General features: G+C 43.3%; 2 protein-coding genes and 1 long non-coding RNA gene across 4 annotated transcripts in view; all 3 read right to left on the reverse strand.

The window, feature by feature from the left end:
- Nucleotides 1-3,877, reverse strand: part of plcg1 (phospholipase C, gamma 1) — a 57,630-nt gene extending 53,753 nt beyond the window's left edge. For both annotated transcript variants that reach the window (XM_080763721.1, XM_080763720.1), the window contains exons 1-2: nucleotides 3,340-3,877; nucleotides 884-1,184 (exon numbers count right to left, since the gene is read on the reverse strand). In XM_080763721.1, the coding sequence (XP_080619847.1) occupies nucleotides 884-1,106 (223 nt within the window). In that variant the 5' untranslated portion in view covers nucleotides 1,107-1,184; nucleotides 3,340-3,877. The remainder of the gene's footprint in view (nucleotides 1-883; nucleotides 1,185-3,339) is intronic.
- A 3,040-nt stretch (nucleotides 3,878-6,917) lies between these two features.
- LOC308315958 lies at nucleotides 6,918-8,236 on the reverse strand. The gene is made up of 2 exons (XR_013964098.1): nucleotides 7,686-8,236; nucleotides 6,918-7,652 (listed from the first exon to the last, which is right to left on the reverse strand). It is a non-coding gene; the product is annotated as an uncharacterized lncRNA (long non-coding RNA).
- A 50-nt stretch (nucleotides 8,237-8,286) lies between these two features.
- Nucleotides 8,287-26,324, reverse strand: part of top1b (DNA topoisomerase Ib) — a 39,599-nt gene continuing 21,561 nt past the window's right edge. Inside the window, exons 13-21 of the mRNA XM_080764664.1 lie at nucleotides 25,041-25,185; nucleotides 24,279-24,422; nucleotides 22,217-22,402; nucleotides 20,991-21,059; nucleotides 20,305-20,419; nucleotides 18,419-18,546; nucleotides 17,150-17,244; nucleotides 13,601-13,750; nucleotides 8,287-9,094 (exon numbers count right to left, since the gene is read on the reverse strand). Coding sequence (XP_080620790.1) covers nucleotides 8,992-9,094; nucleotides 13,601-13,750; nucleotides 17,150-17,244; nucleotides 18,419-18,546; nucleotides 20,305-20,419; nucleotides 20,991-21,059; nucleotides 22,217-22,402; nucleotides 24,279-24,422; nucleotides 25,041-25,185 — 1,135 coding nt within the window. The 3' untranslated portion in view covers nucleotides 8,287-8,991. The remainder of the gene's footprint in view (nucleotides 9,095-13,600; nucleotides 13,751-17,149; nucleotides 17,245-18,418; nucleotides 18,547-20,304; nucleotides 20,420-20,990; nucleotides 21,060-22,216; nucleotides 22,403-24,278; nucleotides 24,423-25,040; nucleotides 25,186-26,324) is intronic.

The following is a 26,324-nucleotide window of genomic DNA, read 5'->3' on the forward strand; positions in this document are numbered from 1 at the left end:
AAGAATACAGGAACCGCTGGGGGCGAGCGGTCCACAAAGAAAATGGGGTGTTTTGGGGCGAGTGTTCCAGTTACCCTACTAGTAGTAGTCTGTCGACACAGACTGTTGACTCGCATCAATAATTCAAAAGAAAAGAGGGTGCTGTTTTTCCTTTATTTGATGATGATTACCCTACTAGTCATCACTGGTATCACTTCTTGCGTTTATCGTCATGTTTAAATGACCAACGAAAGGAAAGGGATACCTTTATTAGTCCCGTGCATAGGGGTGGGTGGGGGGGGGGATTATGTTGCAGCTTCAGCCAGCTGATGGCTGCTCAGATGGTTCCGACGAGCACTGCTCGCTCGGGGCCAGCGGAGCAGTTAGGGGTTGATCAGGGACACTGCGACAAAACAATGGACTTTCTTTTTCCTACTAGACAGTAGACAGCCTATCTCTTTAGCGTTCAGCTATGTCTGCTGGCCCTAACCTGCAATGCATACCACACACCTAACCAATTAACCAAACAAACCCTAGTTGTCCACAGAGTCCCTATGTTTGGGGCTAAACATTCTGCCAAAAATAGCTTAATATCTACAACCCGTCGTGAGCTTGTATAGATCGGCTATTTTCGGGCAAAGACATTTAGGCCAGGGCTCCGGTCAGTCAAATGAGTTTAAGAAGAGTTCAGTTGTTGATACAGCAGCGCCACAGGCGACAAAGTGGAACTTCCATCTCGTCTTACCCTTTGATCTCTGCACTAGGCGCTCTGTTTGTCTTATGGATTATGGTCGTCCCCAAACCAATGTATTACTGCTTAGAATGACAGAATACAACCGGATTGAGGTGCATCCGTGTGTGTGTGTGTGTGTGTGTGTGTGTGTGTACACAACGTGTTACTCACTTTCCCCTTCAATCTTATCCGTTCCCCGGGTCCAAATAATTGTCCTGGTCTCCAGCTTGACTTGAAACGTCCTCCTCTCGGGGCGCTGGGACTTCTTGGAGTAGAACAGCGTCAACACCGTCCCCAGCTCCAGGTCCCTGTAGATGTTGTTCATCTCCGTGTCGTTCTCCAACCACGGAACAGGTCCGTTGGTGGAAAAGGAGCCCGCGGTACTTCCAGCCATCGCTTACTTCCCTCGTTTGTTTTCCTTTTCCTTTTCAGAACAATTTAGCTCAGTTCCAGAGCAGCTAGACAGGGATTCCTGCAGGAGGAGGGGGGGTGGGGGGGGGGGGGGGGGGGGGGGCATGAAAAAAAAATGAAATAACAATTCCTTGTTGCAAGTCTTCTGTTGTGGCAATACTGCACAATGACGGTGTAAAGTGTTTGCACTTATCAATGGTTCTTAAAACGTTTTCATTTCAAGGACCCCGAGATGATAAAGACCCTTCATAAAGATTTGAGATAGTATAAATGAAACCAAATGGACCCCTAACAGAGTTACAGACCTGTAAGGGTCCATTTGGAGTTGGACCCTCCTCAAGGATCCCCGAGGGTCCCTCCCTGGACGGTATATTCCAAAGCACTGCCTTAAGTGTTTATTTTTTAAAGTTAAAGCTGTATATTCTGTGGAATTACATTACTGTATATACTAAGTGTTTGTTCAGTAAAAGGGGTCTTCCCGTCTCTCCAGCTCTTAACGTTTTCAGGTTGATCACCAATTTCATCCAATCGAGAAAGATTTATCAGCTTCAATTGTATTTTGTTTCAATTTCATCGCTTCCATTTTCGTGCTTATCCCGTGTTCTGTATGAGGTGACGTCTCGTGATTCCTGATTGGATGAAATGTGTGTCCTGACCGGAAAATGTATTTTCTGTTTACTGAAGAGCTGGAGGGACAGTGTATATGTGCTTCACGTGTATATGTATGCACAGGACATGTACATATGTGTTTAATCAACTGTATCCTAATGCTGACAAACGGAAGTGACAGTCATATCTGACAGAACAAATGATCCATCTCTTTGCTATTATGCTTGCATATTGTAATACCCTGTTTTTTTTGTTTTTCTCCTTTTTTGTGTATTGTATTGTATTGATTGTAGTTAGGACCCTCTCGAAAACGAGATACTGTATCTCAATGGGATATTCCTAAATAAGGAATTTCAAACAACAACAGGGAGGGGAGATCCCCTTTACTGAAATGATTACTATATGCCCCAACCTACATAAACAAAACAAAACACCTAAACACAGCGAGAAGACAATGTTGCAGGTAAACACCACCACACCACACTACTCTAGTGGCTGATGACTGATGAGGGGAAAATGTATTTACTGTTGTGTTATGTAAACACTTATTTTTTAACAAAGTAATATCATTATGTCCCCTCTAAAGTCCCAGTAAAGCAGACTGCCAACAGGTCTGATATAATCTAATTTATTATATGAAATCAAACCCATCCTATCCAAATCCTATATCTCACTGTTTCGCTCAACTCAGCCAACCAGGGGGCCAAACTAGCCCAAAGGGCTAGGGCCAAACAATAATTGACCCCTTTAAGGTCTGTAACACTAGTCTGAGGAGGATTTCTGGGGTCCCAGAGATGACCGGGGAAAAGCATCAAATGTAGGCTGAAACTGGGGGGTCCTTGAAATGAAAGAGGTCACAAACACTTGTCCTATTGTTACACTGTTGAAAAAGTTCAAATCAAAGACACCCAATAACTCTGAGAGACCCCGTTCCGATTTATTGGGTTCAATCCTTTTTAGCACTGCATTTGTATTAAAACTGTACTCTCCTGCGCTTTTTTGCTAACTGTAAAAGTATTCAATCAAGAGTGTACAAGTGTACAAATGGCACCAAATGGAACCATACCCATATTGGTCCATTTGTACGCTCTCAATTTAAGAGTTACAGATGTGTAAGGGTCCATTTCCCCCATAAATTAAATAAAAATCCACGGGTTTGTAGTCTGGAGTGTGTCATGCTGATTTTTCACAGCCAGACTCGGAGACTCCCGCTGACTACACTAGACTAGACTACCAACTTTAGGCCTGTTAAATAATATGCTACAATGTATCAGAGCACTAAAGTTTCCCTTTGAGCCGTGCGTTCCCGTTTGTTGTCACATTGGATACAAGTGTTGCCGAATGGGAAGAGACTGAGACAGAGTGGATACAATGTAACAACAACAACAACCACACGCTCTAGCTTCTATTTATCCAGGGGGTTGGTTGGTTACTTGGTAGTTATGAAGGAACGGGCCAAAGGGGAAAAGAATGGCTGATTTCCACCGCTGCCAACAACCCCCCCACCCCCCAGGTACAAGTGGCTAGCAAAAGATTTGTTTTAGCCCCCCAGCAGCCCCCCCACATGGCTGCATAATGTAGCCTCTTTTCGTCCTCGCCTTCCTTACCTTGTAGAAATTTCAACGGGGACAACACGCAGCCAGCGAGCCTCCGCGGCAGAAACAACACGTCGTCGCCGCAAAAATCTCGGCGACAGCCCCGCACAAGAGCACATCTCCGACGGCCTTAACAAAAAAAACTTGTCGTCCTCCTCCTCCAGGTCTTTCCACCAGTTTTTTGGGGGGTGGTTTAAAGGTTGGTTGTTATAATATTATTATTATATCATCATGGTGGCCGCCGGCCCCCCCCCCCAGCAGTGAATCAATGTACTCCACCGGGCCCCCTCTCCGCTTCTTCTTGCCGTGAAAGATATTATTATTCCCCCCCTGTTTTGTCCTGCTGGCTCGGCTTCGTAGTCGTGGTGCTGCCCTTCTTCGTGGCTGGCTGGCGCTACACTACAGCCCGTCCATGGAGAGAGAGAGAGAGACAGCCTAGGGGAAAAGAACCGTGGATGAATCCGCAAGTTGAGCTCTGGTCTCCCGGCTAGAGGGGCTGTGTAGCTGCGGGCCCTTCCCCCCACCCTGCCTACTAGTGCCTACCGTATTACCGAGCACCGCCACCACCGACCCCTCATGTACATGATACAACAAAGCGGCTGTTGCACGCGTCGGCCCCTTTAAGCCGCGATCTCGCGAGAGCCGAAAATACCAGATTTACAAGCTCACAATGTGTCGCGGAGGCGACGCGTTGTGAGCTTGTAGATCTGGTCCTTTTGTCGCGCGACACCGTGGTACTGCGACGTATGCGTATTATGTGCTTTTCGAAGACGGTGACAGACAGTGACACTGCACTGGCTTCTCGTGGCTTGCTTGTTTGTTGCTGCTTGCTTTGCTTGTCATACCGGTATAGTTAATTAACAGTTTATTAGTAAACCAATCGTGGCTAATTATCCCCCCCCCCCCCTCCGCACACACACCTGTTGATCAGAAGAATACACTCAGTTGTTAGATTGCACCCTGTCAGTTGTGGAAGAAGTAGCCTACTCACATAGTTTTTGTTTTTGTAGTTTTTGAGGGGCCCCTATCGATGCTATGTGTGCGCGTGTACCCCTGCTCCAATAGCGATGATGTGATTGGCTGAGCACGGAATTGAGGATAAAAAGTGAGGACAGGAAATTGAGGGTGCCAAAAGTGATTAGCAGGAATGTGAGGATGTGTGATGTTGTATGTTGTATCAGATAAGAACGCCCCTCACTTCACAAATCCCGGCTACAATACTACAATACTAAGTTACTACAATATATTTAATTGGGGTGGTTTTATTTTGTGTCAAAGGTCATGTCTCACCTGGACACAGGATCTGACACGAATTTTGACCTGATGGTCAAGATTCAATTTATCCCCTGAGCAAGCAGGCAGGCTCTATTTAGCTCAATGGTAGCCTCGAGAGTCGATACCCAGGCTTTCATTTCGTCTATCTCAAATGGTAAATGTCAGCACTTAATTGTTCAGGAAACCGGATTCAAATTCGGGGCCGGGGTAGAAGAGGAAATAGTTTCATCATAAGAAAAACTCTGACTGTTAAACCCCATAACCACAAAACCACAAAAGAGTCAGAGGGTCGTCATGCAACTCCTTGCAACCATTATGAGTTGACAACGGGTATTAAGTTCTAACGCTCTCAAGTAGACCGGTGGCCAACGGGCTCGTACAGGTCTAGTCACTTTAATGTTGCTGCTGGTAAAGGTGGGGCTGATTTTAATTGAATGTGCTATACTGGGTATAGCTTAATTAACAACCTGTAATAACATCAGTTAATGCAGTGTTGTATTAATGATCCAAATCTGCAAAGAAAAAAAACACAATATTTGCCTCAGATGTATTAAAAGAGTATAAGGTAACCGGTTAGATTTAGGCATATAGTTTTATTAAGGTTAAGGCACAGTTTTACTGAGGTTAGCCTACATTTAGGAATAACTGGTGCCTGGTGGCGACCGTTCAGAGGTCACCGGTATTGACCCCGGGGCGAGCATTCTATTCAAGTATAGTATCAAGTGTCATAAATGGAAATAATAAAGTAAAAGTATACCTAAAAAGTAAAAAAGTTTACTTAAAACAGAGTACTTGCATAAATATACGTAGTTACTTCCCTCCAATGCACCCAATCCTATACAAGGACTAGACATGGATACCTTTACAGTTACAATAGTGAACATGTTATAACCCTATAGGCCTATAACTTCTTCTCATGGACCCTGCATTTGCACTTGATTTATGTGCTTATTGACACCAGTGCTTATTGACACCATGATGACATAAGACCCTATATTACGTAAAGATGTTAAACATTAGTTTACCATTGCAGTCCACACCAAGATAAGAACTGTTCACGATATACACACAATATCTGACTGTCACACAGGCCAGCGAAGTGCACTCATTTAACAAGTGCACTATCCCTGTCAGTGCAGCAAACCACAAGGTGCTCTCATTTCTTTAACCATGAAATATACTGGCCTATTTAGCTCATTATCATCCATGGAGAAAAATTTAAAAATAAATAAAAAAACTAGATAAAGTGCCAGGGGCAGGTGAGGTTGTGGCCACCTGGTGGCGCTATAATAGGCCAATGTGAAAAGGGTGCCATTTCTTCTTGCTTTGGATGGCAATTGGATGATTGGATGTGGTGTGTGTGTGTGTGTATGTGTGTGTGTGTGTGTGTGTGCGTGCGTGTGTGTGTGTGTGTGTGTGTGTGTGTGTGTGTGTGTGTGTGTGTGGGTGGTGTGTGTGTGTGTGTGTGTGTGTGTGTGTGTGTGTGTGAGACGCAACTGGGCCTGTTGTAGCGCCACCATGAGGCTGATTTGAAAACTGTCAAGTGGCATTTCTTCCTCATGCAGCCTATAGTGGGAATAGGCATGCACGGCTTGGGAGGTCGTGGATATGCACGGCTTATCCACGGCTGGATACACTGGCATGTCTTCCTTCTCTCAGAATGCATTTCTTTCATGTGGATTCCAATTTCCAAGGGATTCGATTTCCCAAAAGTTGCAACTGATCTGACAGTGCCTGTTCCTCTCCGACGCTGATGTGCATCACTTCAATGTCCACAACTTCAGTTATGATATTTAGCGTGGTGACTTCTCCTTGCACCAGCCATCCAAATACACTTTCCAGTGCAACTAGTCCTTCATTCAGTCTCTCCATTTTTCCTGTGACCATTTTCCAATATTGGTCTCCGCCAATTTAGGACTCCTAATTCCAATGCATCCATCCCTATGATGGGTACATCTGCTATGGGCATTCCTTTTGCTTCCAAGTCCCTCCTTATCTTTCCGTTTGGCGCTTTAATCATAGAAGAGCTCAACTTGGGTGTTTCCAATAAATGGACATCAATGCTTTGATTGTTCTTAATATTTCTCAAACGAGCCTTCACTTTCCTGCAGGTAATTCTCTGGGGTGTTTTGGAACCAAACACATAATATCTTGCTGTATACTTGGAACTGGGCTGGCAGCTCTTTCACCCATTTCCATCTGAAAATTAAGTACTTGGTCCAGAAGATCACATATCATATCACATATCTAACATTATTCATTCACCCTGGAAGCCAATTGACAGAAGAACCGAAGAAAAGAGAAACAAAACAGGACAAGATCAATGTTTTATTCTAAAAACTACAAAGCCCAAAAAGCAATTTAAGCAATGATGAACAAAACCAAGGAATTGTGCATTAAAATGGTATTATGGCTACAAGTGTTCATAAAGGTAAGTTTGGCTGTGAGTCACATTTAAAATAAAATAAAACCCCAAAGAGGACAACTTTCACCTCACTGACAGCAGTACAAATAATAATAATAATAAGGGTAATAATAATAATAATAATCACACACATTGACGGCTTTCTGATTTTCTTTTTGGCAAAACCCACATCCTTCTCAGGTTACTTTGTCCTTCATTAAGCCTGACACCAGAAGAGTATTATTGTGATATCACCATTTCAAGTGACAGAGGAATGTTGTACTTGTTCTTTTTAACACATTTAGGCCTGAAAAAATCTTCTAAATCCTCCAGTTTTCTGAAATAAATATTTTCACGATTTTTCAAAAATAGCAGACCTACAAGCTCGTAGCTGTGGCGTGCTATGAGCTTGTAGATCTGCTATTTTTCAATAGCTAAATTATAACATGTTTAAAACACCAAAAGGGGTTCCCGCCCAAAATGGGTTAAGACTCAAAGTTCTCAAACAGTTTTGCAAATTCAAAATTGTTCAACATTCTTCAAACGCTTTAAAGATTTTTCAAAATTGTTCAAGATAGGAGATGTATACAAGATCGCAGTGTAGCACGAAGTACCGTGCTGTGAACTTGTATATGTGTTATTTTTTCTAAAATGACACGGATGATTTCCCGGTCTTAACAAGTCAAAAATAAGTAATTAGTTAAAAGTGACTAAAACACAAAGTTGCATATAAACAAAGAGCTTTCAGTCAACAGTGGCAAATGGAACACATTTAGTTTTTTCTTTTTATACAAAACACTGAATAATATTCACCGGAAATGACAATAAATATATACATCCCTGAAATAAAACATTAAACTCAAACTACGTAGATGGAGAAAAACAAAAAGGAAAACATTCTGTGTTTCAACCACTTAAAACCATTTAAACTTCATTGACAGGGGGTTCCCCAGCTGGTTCTTTTGATGGGGGTTCCCCAGGGTTCTTTACCCCCCCTACATCCGAATCTCTTCACCAAAAATAGTCAATCTAAAAGTCGTCTATTTTCGCCGAATGTTCGCCTATCATCACATGAATAGGGATGCTAGGGTTCCAAGTGGTAAATGATTACATAAGCATAGTGCTAGGGTTTGCTATGTATATTCACGTTGGCTCTATCATCAGGCTCATCACACTGGGTCTCCACAAGCTTATCAATTCATTATTAACTTATTTATTAGTTTCTCTTTCCTCTCACACACGCACGAGTCCCCCCCCCCCCCCCCCCCCATTCATCTCCTTTTATAAAGAAGTGGCAATTCATTGATTTATTCGTGTATTCTATTACAATATAGAATGTATTTTCAATAAATCTTGATGGCTTAGAAATTTTGAGTACAGACATTTAACGGATCAAAGGTAATATACTACTGTCTTTAAAGTAGATTGATCGCGGGTCTTTGTGAGCAATTGCTTTAGGTGTATTCGCCCCACGATATCGTCTCTGTCGGGTGGAGACCTCATATGTCCAGGTGTATTCGCCCCACTATGTCGTCTCTGTCGGGTGGAGACCTCATATGTCCGGGTGTATTCGCCCCACTATGTCGTCTCTGTCGGGTGTCCAAAACTGTTACTTTTCTGAATTACTAAGTACCAGCTCTACGCCTTTTCCAGCGTGTGGATCTGCTACTTTTGATGATTTTGTGTGTGACGCTGTAGTGTGATCAAGTAGGGCACCCATTTACCAAAAAAAAACAAACAAACAAAACGTAACAAAAAAAGTTTAAATATAGATTTACTGCCTGACAGCGACGATATCCACAGTCAATCAGTGTTTACAGCACCATAATTCTTCGGCTGTGTCTTTCCTACCCCTTCCCCTCCTCACCCTCCCACAAGATGGGACTCATTAACATAAACTACAAACATCTCTACGGTCGAAGGCGTGGGTGGGAGGTTAGGAGGACGGGGGGGGGGGGGGCAAACAGAATACGAGTAGTGGTGGTTTAGAACTCGTAGTCCTCTTCGGCCATGTCGATCGCCCAGGCGAACTTCTCTCGTTGGGTCTTGTTGTAGATCTTCTCGATGGTGCAGTCATACTTTTTGCACCTGGACGGGAGGAGAAGAGACAAGGATGGTTCAGTGAGGTCATGCCTGCTCCACATACACACTAGGAGGAGAAGAGACAAGGATGGTGCAGTGAGGTCATGCCTGCTCCACATACACACTAGGAGGAGAAGAGACAAGGATGGTTCAGTGAGGTCATGCCTGCTCCACATACACACTAGGAGGAGAAGAGAAAAGGATGGTTCAGTGAGGCGGGAGGAGAAGAGACAAGGACGGTTCAGTGAGGTCATGCCTGCTCCACATACGTACACACTAGGAGGAGAAGAGAAAAGGATGGTTCAGTGAGGCGGGAGGAGAAGAGACAAGGACGGTTCAGTGAGGTCATGCCTGCTCCACATACGTACACACTAGGAGGAGAAGAGAAAAGGATGGTTCAGTGAGGCGGGAGGAGAAGAGAAAAGGATGGTTCAGTGAGGTCATGCCTGCTCCACATACACACTAGGAGGAGAAGAGACAAGGATGGTTCAGTGAGGCGGGAGGAGAAGAGACAAGGACGGTTCAGTGAGGTCATGCCTGCTCCACATACTGTACACACTAGGCCTGTCAACAAATATTCCGTATTTGAAATATATATTTCCATGTAAAAAAATGAATTGGAATGTACCGGTAAATGTTAAAGCTGCATTATGTAACTTTCCTCTTCTGCACACGTGCTGACATTTTCACCATTGAGCTAATAGAGTTTTGATTGATTGATTTATTTATTAACAGTTTGCAGAATTACAGTATACATTTCAAGCCCAAACTCAATACAAAGACTGTGAACTGTGAGTGGGCGACCCGATTAAGCATTACACTTGTTTACAAGAGAGTCCACCTTGTTCAATTCATCAAAAATATTTAGAGACGTACAAATAGGCACGTCTATATAGTCAAAGAACAGAACAGGAATTCATCATAAAAGGATGAATTGTCTAGGACGGTGAGACATGACCTTTGACAAAAATGTAAATGTCTCAGCAGAAGAGCAGAAGTTATCATGTATTAACATACTCCTTGGGTCAGCCACGTCGAGTCTGTGGGGGCTATGGGGCTATAGCCCCCATGAAGAATTAAATAGCCCCTTTTAGCCCCCATGAACATTTTCGTGGACATTTTATATTAACATTAGTTACATTACAGATTTTCTGACTCTGTCACAGACTGCATACTATGTACCCATTCCGAAAATGTGAACCTCTCCACTGGCTGTTCAGAGGTGTTAAAATGGGTTGGGTGCGGCCACCAAGTACTCAAATGCTAATCAGGTTTCTTTTGTTTTCACCTAGCCAGGTATGTATAAATATGCCTACAGTACAGTGTCAGTCAGTGTGATGCTTACTTCATTCACAATGAAACCACCACCAGCTAAGACGGGTCGCTTCGTCCAGACAGAGGAAGCTACAGTTCTCCACTCCAGTGATGCCAGCCTGTCGCCGCTTAAACCTGCCGAAGAAGCTACTATTCCAACGGCACTTTTATCGGGCCGTCGCCGTGTTCTGTCCTTGCCGGGCTCACCGCGCCGTTATATTAATTTTCCAATGTAAATTTCACCCAGATTGGACTCGGTTCAGCGGCCGCATGCTGCTGTCCGCCCCACACACACACACACACAGACAGTCAGAGAACTGACTCACTAAACAACACTAAACAACGTTGGATTCGTACAGTGCAGAATGCAGATAAGTGTAGGCCTATGTTCTTATTATAATTGTGAGTTTGTTTTTTAACATGCAGCGCGAGTCCACGGGAGCCGATCTACAAGCTCACAACGCGTTGCACTGCGAGTAGCCTAGAGAAGGCTGTCAAGTGAGCAGCGCAATCGCGCATGCTATAGAAATATCCTAATAAATAAATAAAAAGGTGTCGCTTGCAGTGCAGGGGCAGTTTCCTTATGGGACTTGCCTCTAGAATGCATGCATATAGGCATACAAGTGCAAGTGCACTCGGCATTTATATATCATATATATATAGACTAGTACGAAGTATAATTAAATGATCACAGGCATTCTAGGTCTAGGTCGGGACACATGAAATCCACGTAAATGCCTTTCCGCTAGCTTCACGTCATTATATCAGCGTAAACGTGAGAAAACATCAACTTCTTTTTTTTCACCGCTGGGGGGGGGGGGGCGGGGCTGGGGGGGGGGGGGGGAGGCGGGGCTGCATAGCCCCCATGAGGATCATCAGAACTATTCGGGTCTGCCTTGGGTACTCCGACACACCACTGCCTTTAGGCCCTGCGTCCAGGAGGCGTTATTATATATCCCACCAACGTTCTAGGAAAGCCCTGCTGTGATTGGCCAGTAGTCGTTCTGATTGACAGTTCTCGTGTTTGCGACCAGTCATTAGTCCTACAACTACAACCTATCTCAAACACTCACCCTAAACCTATAACCTCCCACGGGGCAGCACACCTAAAACCTAACCTTAACTCATGTCTAACCAATGACTAGTCTAAACTAAGTATATGCACCCCCCCCTAAACCTAACCCGAACGGCCTAACCTCAGTAAAACTATGCCTTCCCGGCGGGAGCCAATCAGACACATGGTGAGGCGGGTCTACCCTAGAACGTTGGGTCATAATCACGCGTCCAGGAGGCAACAACACAGAGCATTCCTGCATCCATTGTGCACGAGAAGGAGCAGGAGGAGGTTCCATAAATAGCTGTGGGCCGTAGGTTAGGGAGGAGGGCGGTAACAGGGCTGGGCTGTTCCCCTGTCCTGTCCCAGCCAGGCCAAGCCCTCCATTCAGCCCCATGGAGGACATCTCCTCCTCCGCGCCCTGCCTGCCTTCTTCCCACATGGGAGGAGGAAGGAGAGCATTGTGTGTACAGATGCTCACTGAGCTTCAGAAACAAACGCCATTGTTCCTCCTCACTTTTTCCTCCTAGCTATTTTCATTTGGACTTGGTGAGCCGTATATATTATATATATATGTTCTTTTTGCGCTGGGCCCTAGTGGTAAGAGGAAGGACTGCAGGCGGACCCGTGGATTCTTGACGAGGAAACCCCGTGCAACCGAGCGCCCAATGTTAAAGCCCAGCTGCACTTCCGCATTTGGACACCAAAACTTGGTGTCCAAATGCGGAAGTGAAATGCTGAATCAGCGAAAAGACGGTACTTCCGGCAGCCTTTCCGGGTGCTTCAAAGCGCCACTGAGCAACTTCCACTGACATGAATAGCGGAGGGGGCGGAGCTTCGCGCCAGTTCAGTCTCTATCCTTTTAATACTCTATGGTACATACGTACATGCTGAATACATTAACCGTAATTGACACCTTTTTACATCAAATAAAGGCGAAAGCCACAAAAAAGACGAAGACGCAGAAGTTATTATTTATCCCATTTAGGCCCGACGTCGAAATAAATAAAAAACGTCTTCTGAAAGAATTTATATTCAAAGATTTATATTCAAAGATTTTTCATGATTTTTCAAATATATTTTTAAATAGCTAAAGTATAACATAATGCTTATAGTTAAAACACCAAAAGGGGTTCCCGTCCAGAATTGGTAATACATTTTCCAGTGGTTCTCAAAAGTGGGGTGCGGAGACCACCAGAGGTCCTAGGGGGGTTCCAGGGGGTCCCCAGCTAAATGTGTTAATACACAATAGTTCTTACCTCTTTATCAATATTTTATACGTTGGCTATTCAAAACTATCAGAAATGCAAGCTCACAGCGCGCCACTTTGTGCCACACTGCCACACAATGTACAAGAAGTCATCTGTATCAGCATCAACTAAGATGCTGAACGAGGCTCTGAAACAGCGGTAACTTCGTGAGGCCTGATAATCCACATAATGTGTGCAATTATGTAATGTTGTGTCTTCCTCTGTAATGTATTTGTGTTGTCATTGATGTTTTATGTGTGGCTGCAGCTGGGGTGAAAGCCCAAGACAAATTTCCCTTGTGGACAATAAAGTTTACCTTGACCTTGACCTTGACACAATTAGAGAATGTAGAAGAATTGTTATTTTCGATCTCTCCTAATGGTACACAACATCAATACAGCATGGAATTGTGGACAAATTCTTAGTTTCCATCAAACGGTGGTCTCTCTGTGGCTCAAAGGCAGAATGAAATGACGGGCCCTGATGTGGAACAAGGTTGAAAACCACTGCAAAAATCTTTCTGTGTGGAGTTTGCATGTTCTCCCCGTGTCCCATAGGGTAAGTACCCTGCCCCTGGCCAAGCCGGGGCGCCTGATGGAGGGGAAAGGAACTGGTTGGAACTTGGAATGACGTGTTCCTTCCACGCGCTACGTCGAACCAGGGAAACTCGGAGAGACTCGGAGCAACTTGGACACTCAGGCATGAGTTCAAGTCCGTTGCTCTCCCCTTGTCCCCCATATATGGGGACTAGGTTGGCAAAGGGTGTGTAGAGCCCAGGATCACATTAGATAATTGACACAGGGGTGAAAATGGGTTACAAAATCGTGGGCTAAAAATAATAAAAAATTAATTAAATAAAAAATTAAAATAAAGCATTGTGATGCTGCAGGTTACCATGCCACAGAGATGCGAGGGTCCAGGTAGTTGAGCTTGGAGGTTCCCAGAGCGATCTGTTTGTTCTCCTCCCTGTCGGTGGCCTGCATCTGTAGCTTCATCAGCTGTTCCTCTATCCTCTGCACCGCCTTCCGTTTCAGCTCCACCGTCCTGGAAACGTCACAGCACAGACAGGAGGGTCCGTTTGGTCCCGTTTGTATACGGGTAGCATAGTTAAATCTAATTAACATGAATGATAAAATGTGTGGATTTTAACTGTGTACATGTGTAATAGCCTACTACTAACTAATGCTAGTCCAAGAGTTAACCCATTCAGAACGGGAACCCATTTTGGTGTTAGCATCATGTCGTGCTTTAGCTATTGAAAAATAGCAGATCTACAAGCTCGTAGAGCGCCACCGAGTGGCGCGCTACGAGCTTGTAGGTCTGCTATTTTTGAAAAATCGAAGAACGACTGACATTTTTAGAATCTGATCTCAGGTCAGAATGGGTTCATCAGACCAGTGTGTGTCCAGTGGAAACCTCGTATGAATCTGATCTCAGGTCAGAATGGGTTAAAAAGGATGGCACACTTTTCATGAGTCAATACAAGCAGTCAGATATACTGAACAGCATATTTGATTTAGAATCAAATTATAATATATTATATACAGTTAAGTATTATAATTATATTGTAATTATATATGATATGATTATATTCAGGCCTCGATTATCGATCGTCACGTTGCGGCATCGATGCAGAATCCGAATCGTGCGTACGGTCGAATAACGACGCATTGCTAAATCGATACTTTTTTGACACCACTACAATCCAAGTGGATCAGATTTGGATTTGGGGTAGTTCAGAACAGAACCAAACTAAATAACAGGATTGGGATCACTTTATATATACAATCCAATTAGTGCAACACTTACAAGTAGATAAACATAGACAGGCATATGGATAGTTAGAGATCTCTATAGAGCACCGAAGTCTGACGTCAATATCGGTAGAGGGCGCAAATCCACAGGTTCGTGTACTCTTTATTTGCATTATAACCCCCATAGGAGGATTTTAGATCACCTCATATAAGAACTGTGTTTGAAAAATAAACACCCCGGCCGTTTCACTCATATGGATATTAAGGGCTGGATTTTGAAGGTGCGTTTTACCATGTGGTAATACATAAATTGGCCTCGCTCTGCGCACAATCGTATTATGAAAGCCTTATCGGCCCGTGTTGAACGCACACACATATGGAATACGACGTTGCTGAATATTTTAGCATTGTGGGAGTGTCCATATGTTAATTATTTTCGCTTTGCGCAATTTGCTATTAAGCCCCTTGACCTGCGCATAACGATTAGACGTGGGTCTAGGCACCTCATAAACGCAAAAATCAGATAAAGCACTGTTTGATTTTACACTTGAGCGGCTCTGGGACGCTGCTGGAGTGTTGCCAAGTCTGTTTATTATAAGCGGCTTCTTTTTCTGTAAAGTTGCTTGTAAATATTGGTAGTTGTGGTTGCTTTTCTTGTTTCTAAAGGTTTCTCTCCTAATGTTGTTTAAACCAGTGATCCTCACACAGCACATTCCCATGTCAGGGATCCCCAGATGAATGCATTTGCCCAACTAAGGACGGCTAATACAAAAATGTAATTACATTTTTCCAAGATTACTTTTGAAAATAGCAGATCTACCAGCTCACAATGCATCACATTCATTCATTAAAACTATGAACTCTGACTGCAGGCGGATATATAATGATCATTATAACAATGTGCAAGAAAATATTTAAAAAGATGTAAGAACTTTATATTTGTGGACAATCAAAATATGTTTTTTATTTTAATGTGGTGTCATTAAAATTAATCTGGATATGGCAGACTCAATATCTAGAAAATAAAAACATGGCACTTCATTTAAAATAGGTTACAGACCCCTGTTATATGCGCTTATTTTGGGATTATTTTTATAGACCTATTTACTTGTTTCTCTGAGACATGGCAACAGCGTCTTTTTATTGCGTCATTTTATTGTGAATGTTGAGATTAGAAACGGCCATAATTCTTTCATTTCTCAACCTTAAAAAAAAACAAAAACATATGCATAATCCTTGGGAAGTTTGCTTTCATACGCTGTATCACACTCGATTCAAGTCTTCTTCAATAAAATGCTACGAGCGAAGACCATACCATCACGGGACCATACCGCATCACGGGCATACGCACCAGGCATTCAACTCATTACTCATTTCAAATATAATATAATTATAATTTAAATTAAAATATAATTTTACTGGTGTTTCTCAATAGAAACAACTTATTTTGAGGCATGAAGGTGACAGCATGCAGTGCAATAGGAATAATTAACCCAAATGTGACAAAGTCATATATGTCATGTCTTCTATGGTGCCAGCCTGAAGAAATGTAATATAACGATCCCCAAAGTGCGCATTCCGTATGTGACATCAGCTGACTGGTAAAGAAAATAGTACGGACATGTTGATTGGGTAACTCTCAAACACGCCTTAAACACTCCCATGACTAATTCAAGGCCGTTTTGCGCACTCCACGGGGTGTCGAAAGCGCTTCTTAACATGCTTAAAATTGCAATCTGACATACCTCACGCCCCCAGCTCATATTACTGTAATATTATATGTAATATTATATGACTTGCATAATCGAGCCCTAAGAATCAACTGACTGAGAGAAAACGCTACTGTTACTGCTACTGAATTAGTTAGTAATTTTCGCTAGAAGCAGACTGTATCATATGTGAGTGACTGACTGTTGCAAACGATACAAAGACACCTCCCTGACAGCTTGTTTATTTTTGGACCACAACGCTTAAATGAAACGATTTTAAGATGAGCCCATGTTATTCTCCATAGAGAAATTACTTCCGCGAACCAGGGAAATCGAAGGGATGAGCGAGTTATGTCAGAACTTCGGTGCTCTATTTGACCAAACAGTGGGAACGAGTGGGTCTACAGGGTGAGTGGAGTGGAGTGTGACCTTACTTTTTGAGTCTACTGGGTGAGTGGAGTGGTGTGTGACCTTACTTTTTGAGTCTACTGGGTGAGTGGAGTGGAGTGTGACCTTACTTTTTGAGTCTACTGGGTGAGTGGAGTGGTGTGTGACCTTACTTTTTGAGTCTACTGGGTGAGTGGAGTGGTGTGTGACCTTACTTTTTGAGTCTACTGGGTGAGTGGAGTGGTGTGTGACCTTACTTTTTGAGTCTACTGGGTGAGTGGAGTGGTGTGTGACCTTACTTTTTGAGTCTACTGGGTGAGTGGAGTGGTGTGTGACCTTACTTTTTGAGTCTACTGGGTGAGTGGAGTGGAGTGTGACCTTACTTTTTGAGTCTACTGGGTGAGTGGAGTGGTGTGTGACCTTACTTTTTGAGTCTACTGGGTGAGTGGAGTGGAGTGTGACCTTACTTTTTGAGTCTACTGGGTGAGTGGAGTGGTGTGTGACCTTACTTTTTGAGTCTACTGGGTGAGTGGAGTGGAGTGTGACCTTACTTTTTGAGTCTACTGGGTGAGTGGAGTGGTGTGTGACCTTACTTTTTGCTCCTGTCATCATGAGAAGCCTTGTGGTCGGCCTTGGCGGATTTCACCTGCTTCCTGGCGGCAGACAGCTGGCCCTGTTTCTCGTCGATCTGCAGATCACCACAAGAACACAAAGTACAAAGATGAACTCATGCATTTTCTGTTTAACCCATTTTGGACTGAGTTAAAAACATTCACTTTGAAAGAATATATATTTAAAGATTTGCGCCACATCTTTACGATAAAAAAAAAATAGCAGACCTACAAGCTCGTAGCGCGCCACTCGGTGGCATGCTATGAGCTTGTAGATCTGCTATTTTTCAATAGCTAAATTATAACATAATGTTTAAAACACCAAAATGGGTTGAAGGGACGGGGAGACCCCTCCGCTGTTACTGAACAAACACTATATCAATTAGTACTATCAGAATATAAAGCAATTTAACACTTATTTTAAGAAAGATATATCACCTTGTCCTTTACCATACCATCGATTATTAGAAAACTCTTGTAGTTTTCTTTCAGTGATCCAGCACTCCAAAAATCAATGGTGGAAATGTACATTTACTTAACTGTACATTTACTTATAACTGTATTATTTATTTATTTTACTTTACTGGAGTATTTCCAATCTCCAATACTTTGAAAACCTTTAGTTACTAATACTAGTTACTTTGTAGATTTTGATTATCATTACAAAAGATACATTATACACAAGATGTGACGCATTGTGAGCTTGTAGATCTGATATTTTCAAAAGATTTGTATACATTTGAAAACTTGAAAAGGGACATTCTGCATAATGAGCACTTTTACTTTTGGTACTTTAAGTACAGTTTGATGCCAATACATTTGTACTTTCACTCAAGTAGTAATTTCTTTTAAATCATTTTCTTTATACTTAAAATACTTTAAAGCCTTATTTGTGGTGAATGGCCTGAATTCTTTGTCAATCCCATCTGAATAGTTTATGTGAGCATAATACAGAGTTTTCTTGTGCAGACTCTTTTTATTCTTGAACTATCCGTGTTTTGATTTTGAGCCTAATAGGTTGTAGATGTGCATACATCTACAACCTGGTCATAATTACACAATCATAATTATTGATGTAATAGTGACCCTCAGTAAAACAGACATTTCTTGGACAGCTTTTTTCTGTCAAGACCAAATCTCTTTGGCAAAAATAGCCGATCTACAAGCTCCCTTTAGGCTTAGGTTGCCCCCGGAATAGGCATAGCTGGGGTTCATTTGGTTAATGCTATGCATAAAAGAGGTGGTCTGTACCTTGGTATGCATGTTCTGCATGGACTTCTCAAAGGTCTTGGGTGGCGCCCTCTGGTGGTTGCAAAGAATAGCCACGGCCCGGTTGGCTCGGTTGTAGGACAAGATCTTAGCCGGGAGGCTGTCTTCAGCTAATGACACAGGCACATACAAAGACACACACAAACATCTGATAAAATAAATAATAAAACTACAAAACAGAGATACAATACCACACAGAAACATCTGATAAAAGAAATATACTCTATATTTTCATATAAAACTTGTGAAACAACCAGCGATTATTTTTGTTGCAGATTCAGAAAGTTCAGAAGAGACGTTGACAACTCTCCGCTTAAAGTGTTTTGTACATTGCACACTGAGTCAGTTTTTACATTCACTATGATCTACTGTGAAGGTGTGATGTTAGTAAGGTTACTGGTGTAAATATAATACAATTTCTAATCTAATCTTTGACTCCCAGCACCCTTTGCACAACTCCCTCAGGATGGAGGTTATAGCACCCAAGATGTGACCACGTCAGAAGTGCTCTTCAATATGCCTGACAAAGACCTTTTTCTGTGCATATAATATGCCCCTGGGATGTCTACCGTTGCTAACGTAAGCAACTCACTTCAAAAGGAAAATGGCATGCTCAACTCAAAAGCCAGCCTTGAGGTTAACTCGGGTAGCAGATTCTTGACACTGCACTGAACCAAAACAATATCCGCACTTATTGTCAATAATTCTCGTCTTCTAGTCAATAATTCTAGTCTTTTAATTGTTCTGCACAATCTGCAGGCAGCAGTCAAAATAAGCGGACGCATTCTGACCTGTTCTTACCCAACATCCAGTTTCCAGCTCAAAGCACGTCCGTTTATTTTGACTGTTGCTGATGAACATTAAAACATTGCAGGTCATTGAGGTCCTTCTGAGGGGGGGGGGGGGGGGGACGGACGACGACCACGGGGTCCTGACTGGAAGCAAGTCATACTCCAGTCACAGTGTGTATGCACTCAATGTCTTTTACATACCATTGCTAAGTAACCACTCATCATATCGTTGTCGTCAGGTTATCTCCATTTATTTTCCTCGTAAATGAAAGCCCTACTTGGTCATTCTACAGCGTCACACCACTTTAGAAGTATCAAAAGCAGATCTGCAAGCGACGGTGTCGCTCAAAGAAACGCGAGAATTAACATGTTTTGAGCTTGTAGATCTGCCACTTTTGCTTTGAATCCTGAAAAGTAACAGTTTTGGAGATATGAGTTTCCACCCGACAGAGACAACATCTCCTCCCTCTCCATAGCTACTGACATGTTTACCTCTTTGACTGTTTTTGGAATGCTTAGAGATGCTTTAGCATTACGCACGGTGGTCATTCTTCACACTGTATTATTTTCTTTAAAGATTTAGTGTTTTGGGGCTTTTTTTATGCCTTTATTGATGGCATACAGACAGGAAAGGGGGGAGAGATGGGAAGTGACACACGGCAAAGGCCGTCGGGCTCGGGAGTCGAACCCGTGGCATGACGTCCGGATGGCTTGGCAGCCTATGTGCCCAGACGGTTGAGCTAACCGTCCGAGCCATCACACTGTATTCTTTTTTTTATTTTTTATCCCACGATTGTGAATGATCTAATGTGATCCTGCAGGCTCTACACACCCTTCGGCAACCTGGGGAGAGCAACGGACTTGAACTCATGCTTCCTTGTCCGTGTCCAAGTTGCTCCTTTACACCTGACAGGGGGGAGTTTCCCTGGTTGGACGTAGCACGTGGAAGAAACACGTTATTCCAACCAGTTCCTTTCCCCTCCATCAGGCGCCCCGGCTGGCCAGAGGGAGGCAGTTTAGAGACCAGGATTTAGAGACACTGTATTCTAAGGATGAACGAGGCTGTTCATTACTTACGACAGGTGAGCTCTTTGAGCTGTTGTTGCAGGGTGATGGAAGCGTTGTAGGTACGGAACACCTTGGCCGTCAGCCCATCCATCAGCTCCTGTAAGTGCTTGTTCAGAATAGAAGTCTGAGGAAGACAAAGGAAGGGTTAGAGAGAAGGAAGAAGGATGCAGGAACAGGAATGTGAGGAAGACATGTCTGTTTGGCAGAGGAAGAGCAGGTCCAGGGATAAGAGACGTGCCCTGTTTTATTAAATTTTTACATTAAAAAGACGATCTACAAGCTCACAACGTGTCGATGTAGAATCTACACGCTAGACGATCTACATTGTAGATCGTCTAGTCTGTGTGTGATCCCACTTTGGGAGTCTTGGTTATGAAGCACATTTAAAAACAATCATGGTTGACCAAAGTGCTGTACATCATAATATAAAACACCATAATTGTTAACACAGAAAATTAAAGATACATTAGAAAACACCAATAAACAAAGACAGTAGGTAGAAACCCTGGGACATGGGTGCGAATTAAATCAGCCTAAATTTGTTATCGCAGTTGACTAACTTGACTAGATGAGAGATATAATGTTGGAACAAGACCATCGTCCTACGACAGTGTTGCATGATGAGATATGGAGTATATACAGTATGGAGTGTGTGTGTGTGTGTGTGTGTGTGTGTGTGTGTCTGCGTGTCTTACATTGAGTCTGTCAAAGAGGTCATCCTCGGGCTGTTTGTTCTCCAGGAACAACTGAAGGTTCTTAAAGACCTGAGAAATGAGACGAATAGCAAAGGGTCATTATAGAGGCCAGGATGCAATGTCACATTTCTGCCAGAAGGGGCGGAGACACTTCACTCGTGTTTGGGAGGAGACAAGCACAGGTGTTATAGTTAGTACAAAGTGGTGTGTGTGTGTGTGTGTGTGTGTGTGGATGTGTGTGTGTGTGTGTGTGTGTGTGTGTGTGTGTGTGTGTGCGTGTGTGTGTACATGTGTGTGTGTGTGTGTGTGTGTGTGTGTGTGTGAGAGAGAGAGAGTGTGTGTGTGCGTCTGTGTGTGTCTTGGTGTGGGTGTGCCCATATGTAAGTGGGTGGTGGGGTGTTTATGGGGGAAAATATGTACAACAAGGTGTATTGTTTTGTGTTTTTTTATGTGTGTGTGTGTGTGTGTGTGTGTGTGCGTGCGTGTGCATGTTTGCAGGAAACAGACCACCCCATGAGGCCTTGCTGACGGAAAGCATTTAGGGCTAGATCACCTGTCTGTACAAACATCCTCCTTTAAACACACATATGCATGCACGCACACACACTCACACACACGCACACACACACACACACACACACACACACACACACACACACACACACACACACACACACACACACACACACACACACACACACACACACACACACACACACACACACACACACACACACACACACACACACACACACACACACACACACACACACACACACACACAGGCTTGTATTACTATACTTCGACATCAGACGACGTCAACATGTTTTGGAAGGAGATTTTATGAATGGCATTTCCTCTCTCTCCCTCTGCCACACCCCCCCCCCCCCCCATCTCTCTCTCACTTTCTCTACCTCCAGTGGTATTCTCAGGCTTCGTACACACATGAAGAACAACTGCCTGTGTTTCATGGCCGCCCCAATGCTTTTCCAATGGAAGTCACGTGGTTTGACCCCCCTCCCCCGATCACACACAACTGTTTGGTCAAACAACGTGACTTCCATTGGAAAAGCATTGAGGCGGCCATGAAACATGGACAGCACAGCGCATGTTCGTCTGATATGTGTGTACGAAGCCTCAAACTTTTGGTACCTCCCTCCCTCCTCCTCTCTCTCTCTCTCTCTCCACCTCCTCTCTCTCTCCCTCTCCCTCTCTATGTCTCTCACCCGTTTCTCCACAGGGATCTTGTTGTAGTAGCGTATGGAGTCCTTCCCCAGGAAGTCGAACTCCACCACGTACTCCTGGTCGTCCATCTTGGGGTGCAGGTTGATGTGCTCCACCCTCAGGGAGCAGCAGCCCACCGTGTCCGCCGTCTCCCCCTCCTCCTTCTCGTTGCCCGCCCGCAACGCCAGCTACACGCCGCACGCACGCACATGCACGCACGCATGCACGTACGTACACACGCACACACACAGACACACAGACACACGCACACTCTCCGTGTTAATTTAGAGTTAAAACCGACATTAAATATAAGCTTAGGTTGTAACAATTATCGTCCACAGTAATAAGGGAAATTTCCCAAGGGAAATTAAATTTACCCAGTCTTTGAACACTTTAAAAAATATGTTGAAAATGTGGCTGATGGGCAAGTTAGTATAGTGCTGTATTTATCTATTTATATCTATTTATTGTCTTTTGTTTATTGATCTATGAGATGGCCGGTTGTAAATGTCATTAGTATTGTAATGTTAGTACACATGTTCTTCTTATCATATGCTGTAACTATCATTTATTTATTTATTTGGATCACAATGGAATTAAGTCCTCAGACTTTTTGTGCAATCCTGATAATTCTGTACTGCTCTTCTATGAATTGCATCATGAATATATCAAATAAATCAAAAAATCTAAATGAAATGGTAACCCTGAAACACAAAAGAGTAGACATTAAAATTACCCCAGAAATATCCATTTTTGACCCATTAAAAAACTTAAAATTTTGATTTTAGCATTAAAGGTGTGAACTTCTAATTTAGCAGGCTCTACTAGACCATACTCGGGGATGTGCAATCAAAAGTAATTGCAGACTTTGACACACACACACACACACACACACACACACACACACACACACACACACACACACACACACACACACACACACACACACACACACACACACACACACACACACACACACACACACACACACACACACACACACACACACACACACACACACACACACACACACACACACACACGCACACACACCTTGCAAATAAAGAAGAAAGGCAAAAAAACACACACAAAAAAAGCAGTGCACACACAGACACGAGGCCAGCAGCAGTAAACTCAGCACATGATGTTGGTATGATCGTCCCATAGCTTGCGGGGTGTAAACCTGGCGACCAAATCTCCACTGTAAAAAAAAACCCCGCTAATACACAGCTTACATTACATTTTGAGGAAGTGAAAAAACGGGATTTGTCATTTTGTGCAAATATGCTAATGGTCAATGGCCGGATCAAGTGCTCCAGTCACTGAGGAGAACACGGGCAGAACAGAGCCACTTCCGGCTAGGCACTCTCTGCCTAAGGGCCGATTCGTACTCCTATTTTACTGCTGTTTCGGCGCTGTAGTGCCGAAATGATTTCGGCTCGTCAGAAATTTTCTGTAGCACCGAAGAGCCGACATTAGGACGGTACCAGATGAGGGCGGTATTGCGGAAACATATTCCCCAACACAACACTCATCTGGGATCTCTGACGGAGTTGAGCCCTGAGTCAGATCTGCTTCGTACCGAACCAATCAGCGTGAGCTAAAGGCGGGATGCGGATGTGACGGTATATAGACACGTCGATATGATTGGTTGTGTTTGCACGCCCACACGGTGATAGACAGACGCTCCCATCCAATCATCTACCATGTATCTTGAAAAAAAGGAACAGCCCCGTCATCGAATTTGCTTCCGCGATCCCAGATCCAAATAAGCTGTGAAACAAATTTGTGTAGCAAGCTTTTTGGATCTGGCAGCGTCAGGTTATGTTAGTTCACCTTGTCTATGAAGTAGAGAGCCTGTGTTAATGGTGTTAATGGTTGCTGTTAGTTCACCTTGTCTATGAAGTAGAGAGCCTGTGTTAATGGTGTTAATGGTTGCTGTTAGTTCACCTTGTCTATGAAGTAGAGAGCCTGTGTTAATGGTGTTAATGGTTGCTGTTAGTTCACCTTGTCTATGAAGTAGAGAGCCTGTGTTAATGGTGTTAATGGTTGCTGTTAGTTCACCTTGTCTATGAAGTAGAGAGCCACGGCTCTCTGTCGGATCCTCATCTCTTTAGACTTCCAGTCGTCTCTGTACCCGGAACGCAGCCGGTCCACACACTTCTTCAACCTCCTCGCCGTCTCGTACTTCTGCCAGTCCTTCTCCCCCTAGACACACACACACACACACACACACACACACACACAGCTCAGTGACCGGTTTAAAGTTGTTTCATCAGTTTGGTCAATGTCCGATTTACTGGGTTGTGCAGCCGTGTGACGCGGCCTGCGTCACGCATCAAAAATAGCTGAGCTACTGCTCACAACGTGATGAATTGAACATGGTGGACCCTCTTGTAAACAAGTGTAATGCTTAATTGGGTCGTCCACTCACAGTTAACAGTCTTTTGTATTGAGTTTGTGCTTGAAATGTACTGTAATTCTGCAAACTGTCAATCAAAAAAAAATGCAATTCGAAACTGGCCCCCGTAAAATCTGAATCCCCCTCGCCCCCTTAGATACTGTATATGTTTCCTTTCCCTTTTTATCTCCTTACATGATTTCCTTTTTTATATAGAAGTCTATATTTGTTTGTCTCTAAATGTTCTGATGAATTGAAAAAGGTGGACCCCAAGTGTAATGCTTTATCAGTGTGTCGTCCACAGTAACCGTCTTTGTATTGAGTTGTGCTTTCATGTGAAATGTACCCATTCTGCAAACTGTTAATAAATACTTCAATCAATCAATCAATCAATCAATCAATCATGAAACACTCAGTGTGTGTACCTTGATCCTGGAGCTGGGGTTGAGCATGATGTACTTGATAGAGCCCTGGATGTTCTCCGTCCAGGACACCAGCCAGGTCACCTTGTTGTCGTGCCGGACCTCCTTCCAGCGAGTGCCTGGAGGGGGCTTGGGATGCTTGGAGTCCCTAAGGAGACATGGCAAGGCCAGGCACTTTGATTTGTATAGTACATTTACATTGAACAACAAGGTAATTCAATTACATTGTATGTGGGAGTGTCCTAAAATGAAAATATTTTGGAATGGAGTTAAAACGTGTCTTGTCAGAAATATCTAGAACTACAGTTCCGCTAAACGCAAAACTCTGTATACTTGGAATATATCCAAAGAACTGTCTACAGACAGCGAACCAGACAGAAATCTTGGATTCTGGACTTCTTCAAGCAAGGAGAGCTGTTGTGCTATGCTGGAAAAACACAGACGCTCCAACACTGAGGATGTGGCAAAAGGAAATTATGAATTGTATTGGACTGGAAAGACTTACGTATATAGTTAGGGGGTGTGTGAGTGTGTGTGAATGTATTGTATGTAATGTATGTTATAAAAGAATATTTTAAATATTTTAAAAAAAAAGAAGAAAAAAGGTAATTCAATGTGCTTTACATTAAGCAAAGGAAACACAATTATACAATGCTATTAGGATGCATTAAACAAAAGAAGAAAAACATGACAGATACCGTTACAGTGCAAAAGTGAAATAGAACAAATTAAGATAACAAATTAAGTCAAAGGCAGCGGCAAACGGAAAGGTCTTCAGTTGTGCCAGCAGATGTGCCAGTTTTCTGGGAGTTTGTTCCAGATATGTGGTGCATAAAAACTAAATGCTGATTCTTCCCCACGTTTATGTGTGGTTGTAGGAACAGAAAGCAGAAACCTTTCCCAGATGACCTGAGAGGTCTGGATGGTTCAATCATGATATATCGCACAAGATCAGACATGTATTTTGGTCCTAAACCATTCAAAGAAAATATAAGATTTGCATCATTCGTCGTGCACTTCAATGAGTCACTGACTCGCTGAGGAGACCATTGTACTGTACAAGCAATTATGCATACAGAGGAGAGTCTGAAGTGAAAGAAAGATGAACAACAGTACAGTATGTAGAGGCCAACATGTCCTCTCTGGGTCATGTTATTGTTTCATGCACAGACTGTACGCTATGGGCTACACTAACAGGAAGATTACCTTTGACACACTGTACGTAACACTCTGTGTGTGTGTGTGTGTGTGTGTGTGTGTGTGTGTGTGGCCGGGTGCACGACTCCA

The sequence above is a fragment of the Protomyctophum bolini genome (assembly GCF_963924005.1).
Source record: "Protomyctophum bolini genome assembly, chromosome: 5".
NCBI classification, from domain to species: domain Eukaryota; kingdom Metazoa; phylum Chordata; class Actinopteri; order Myctophiformes; family Myctophidae; genus Protomyctophum; species Protomyctophum bolini.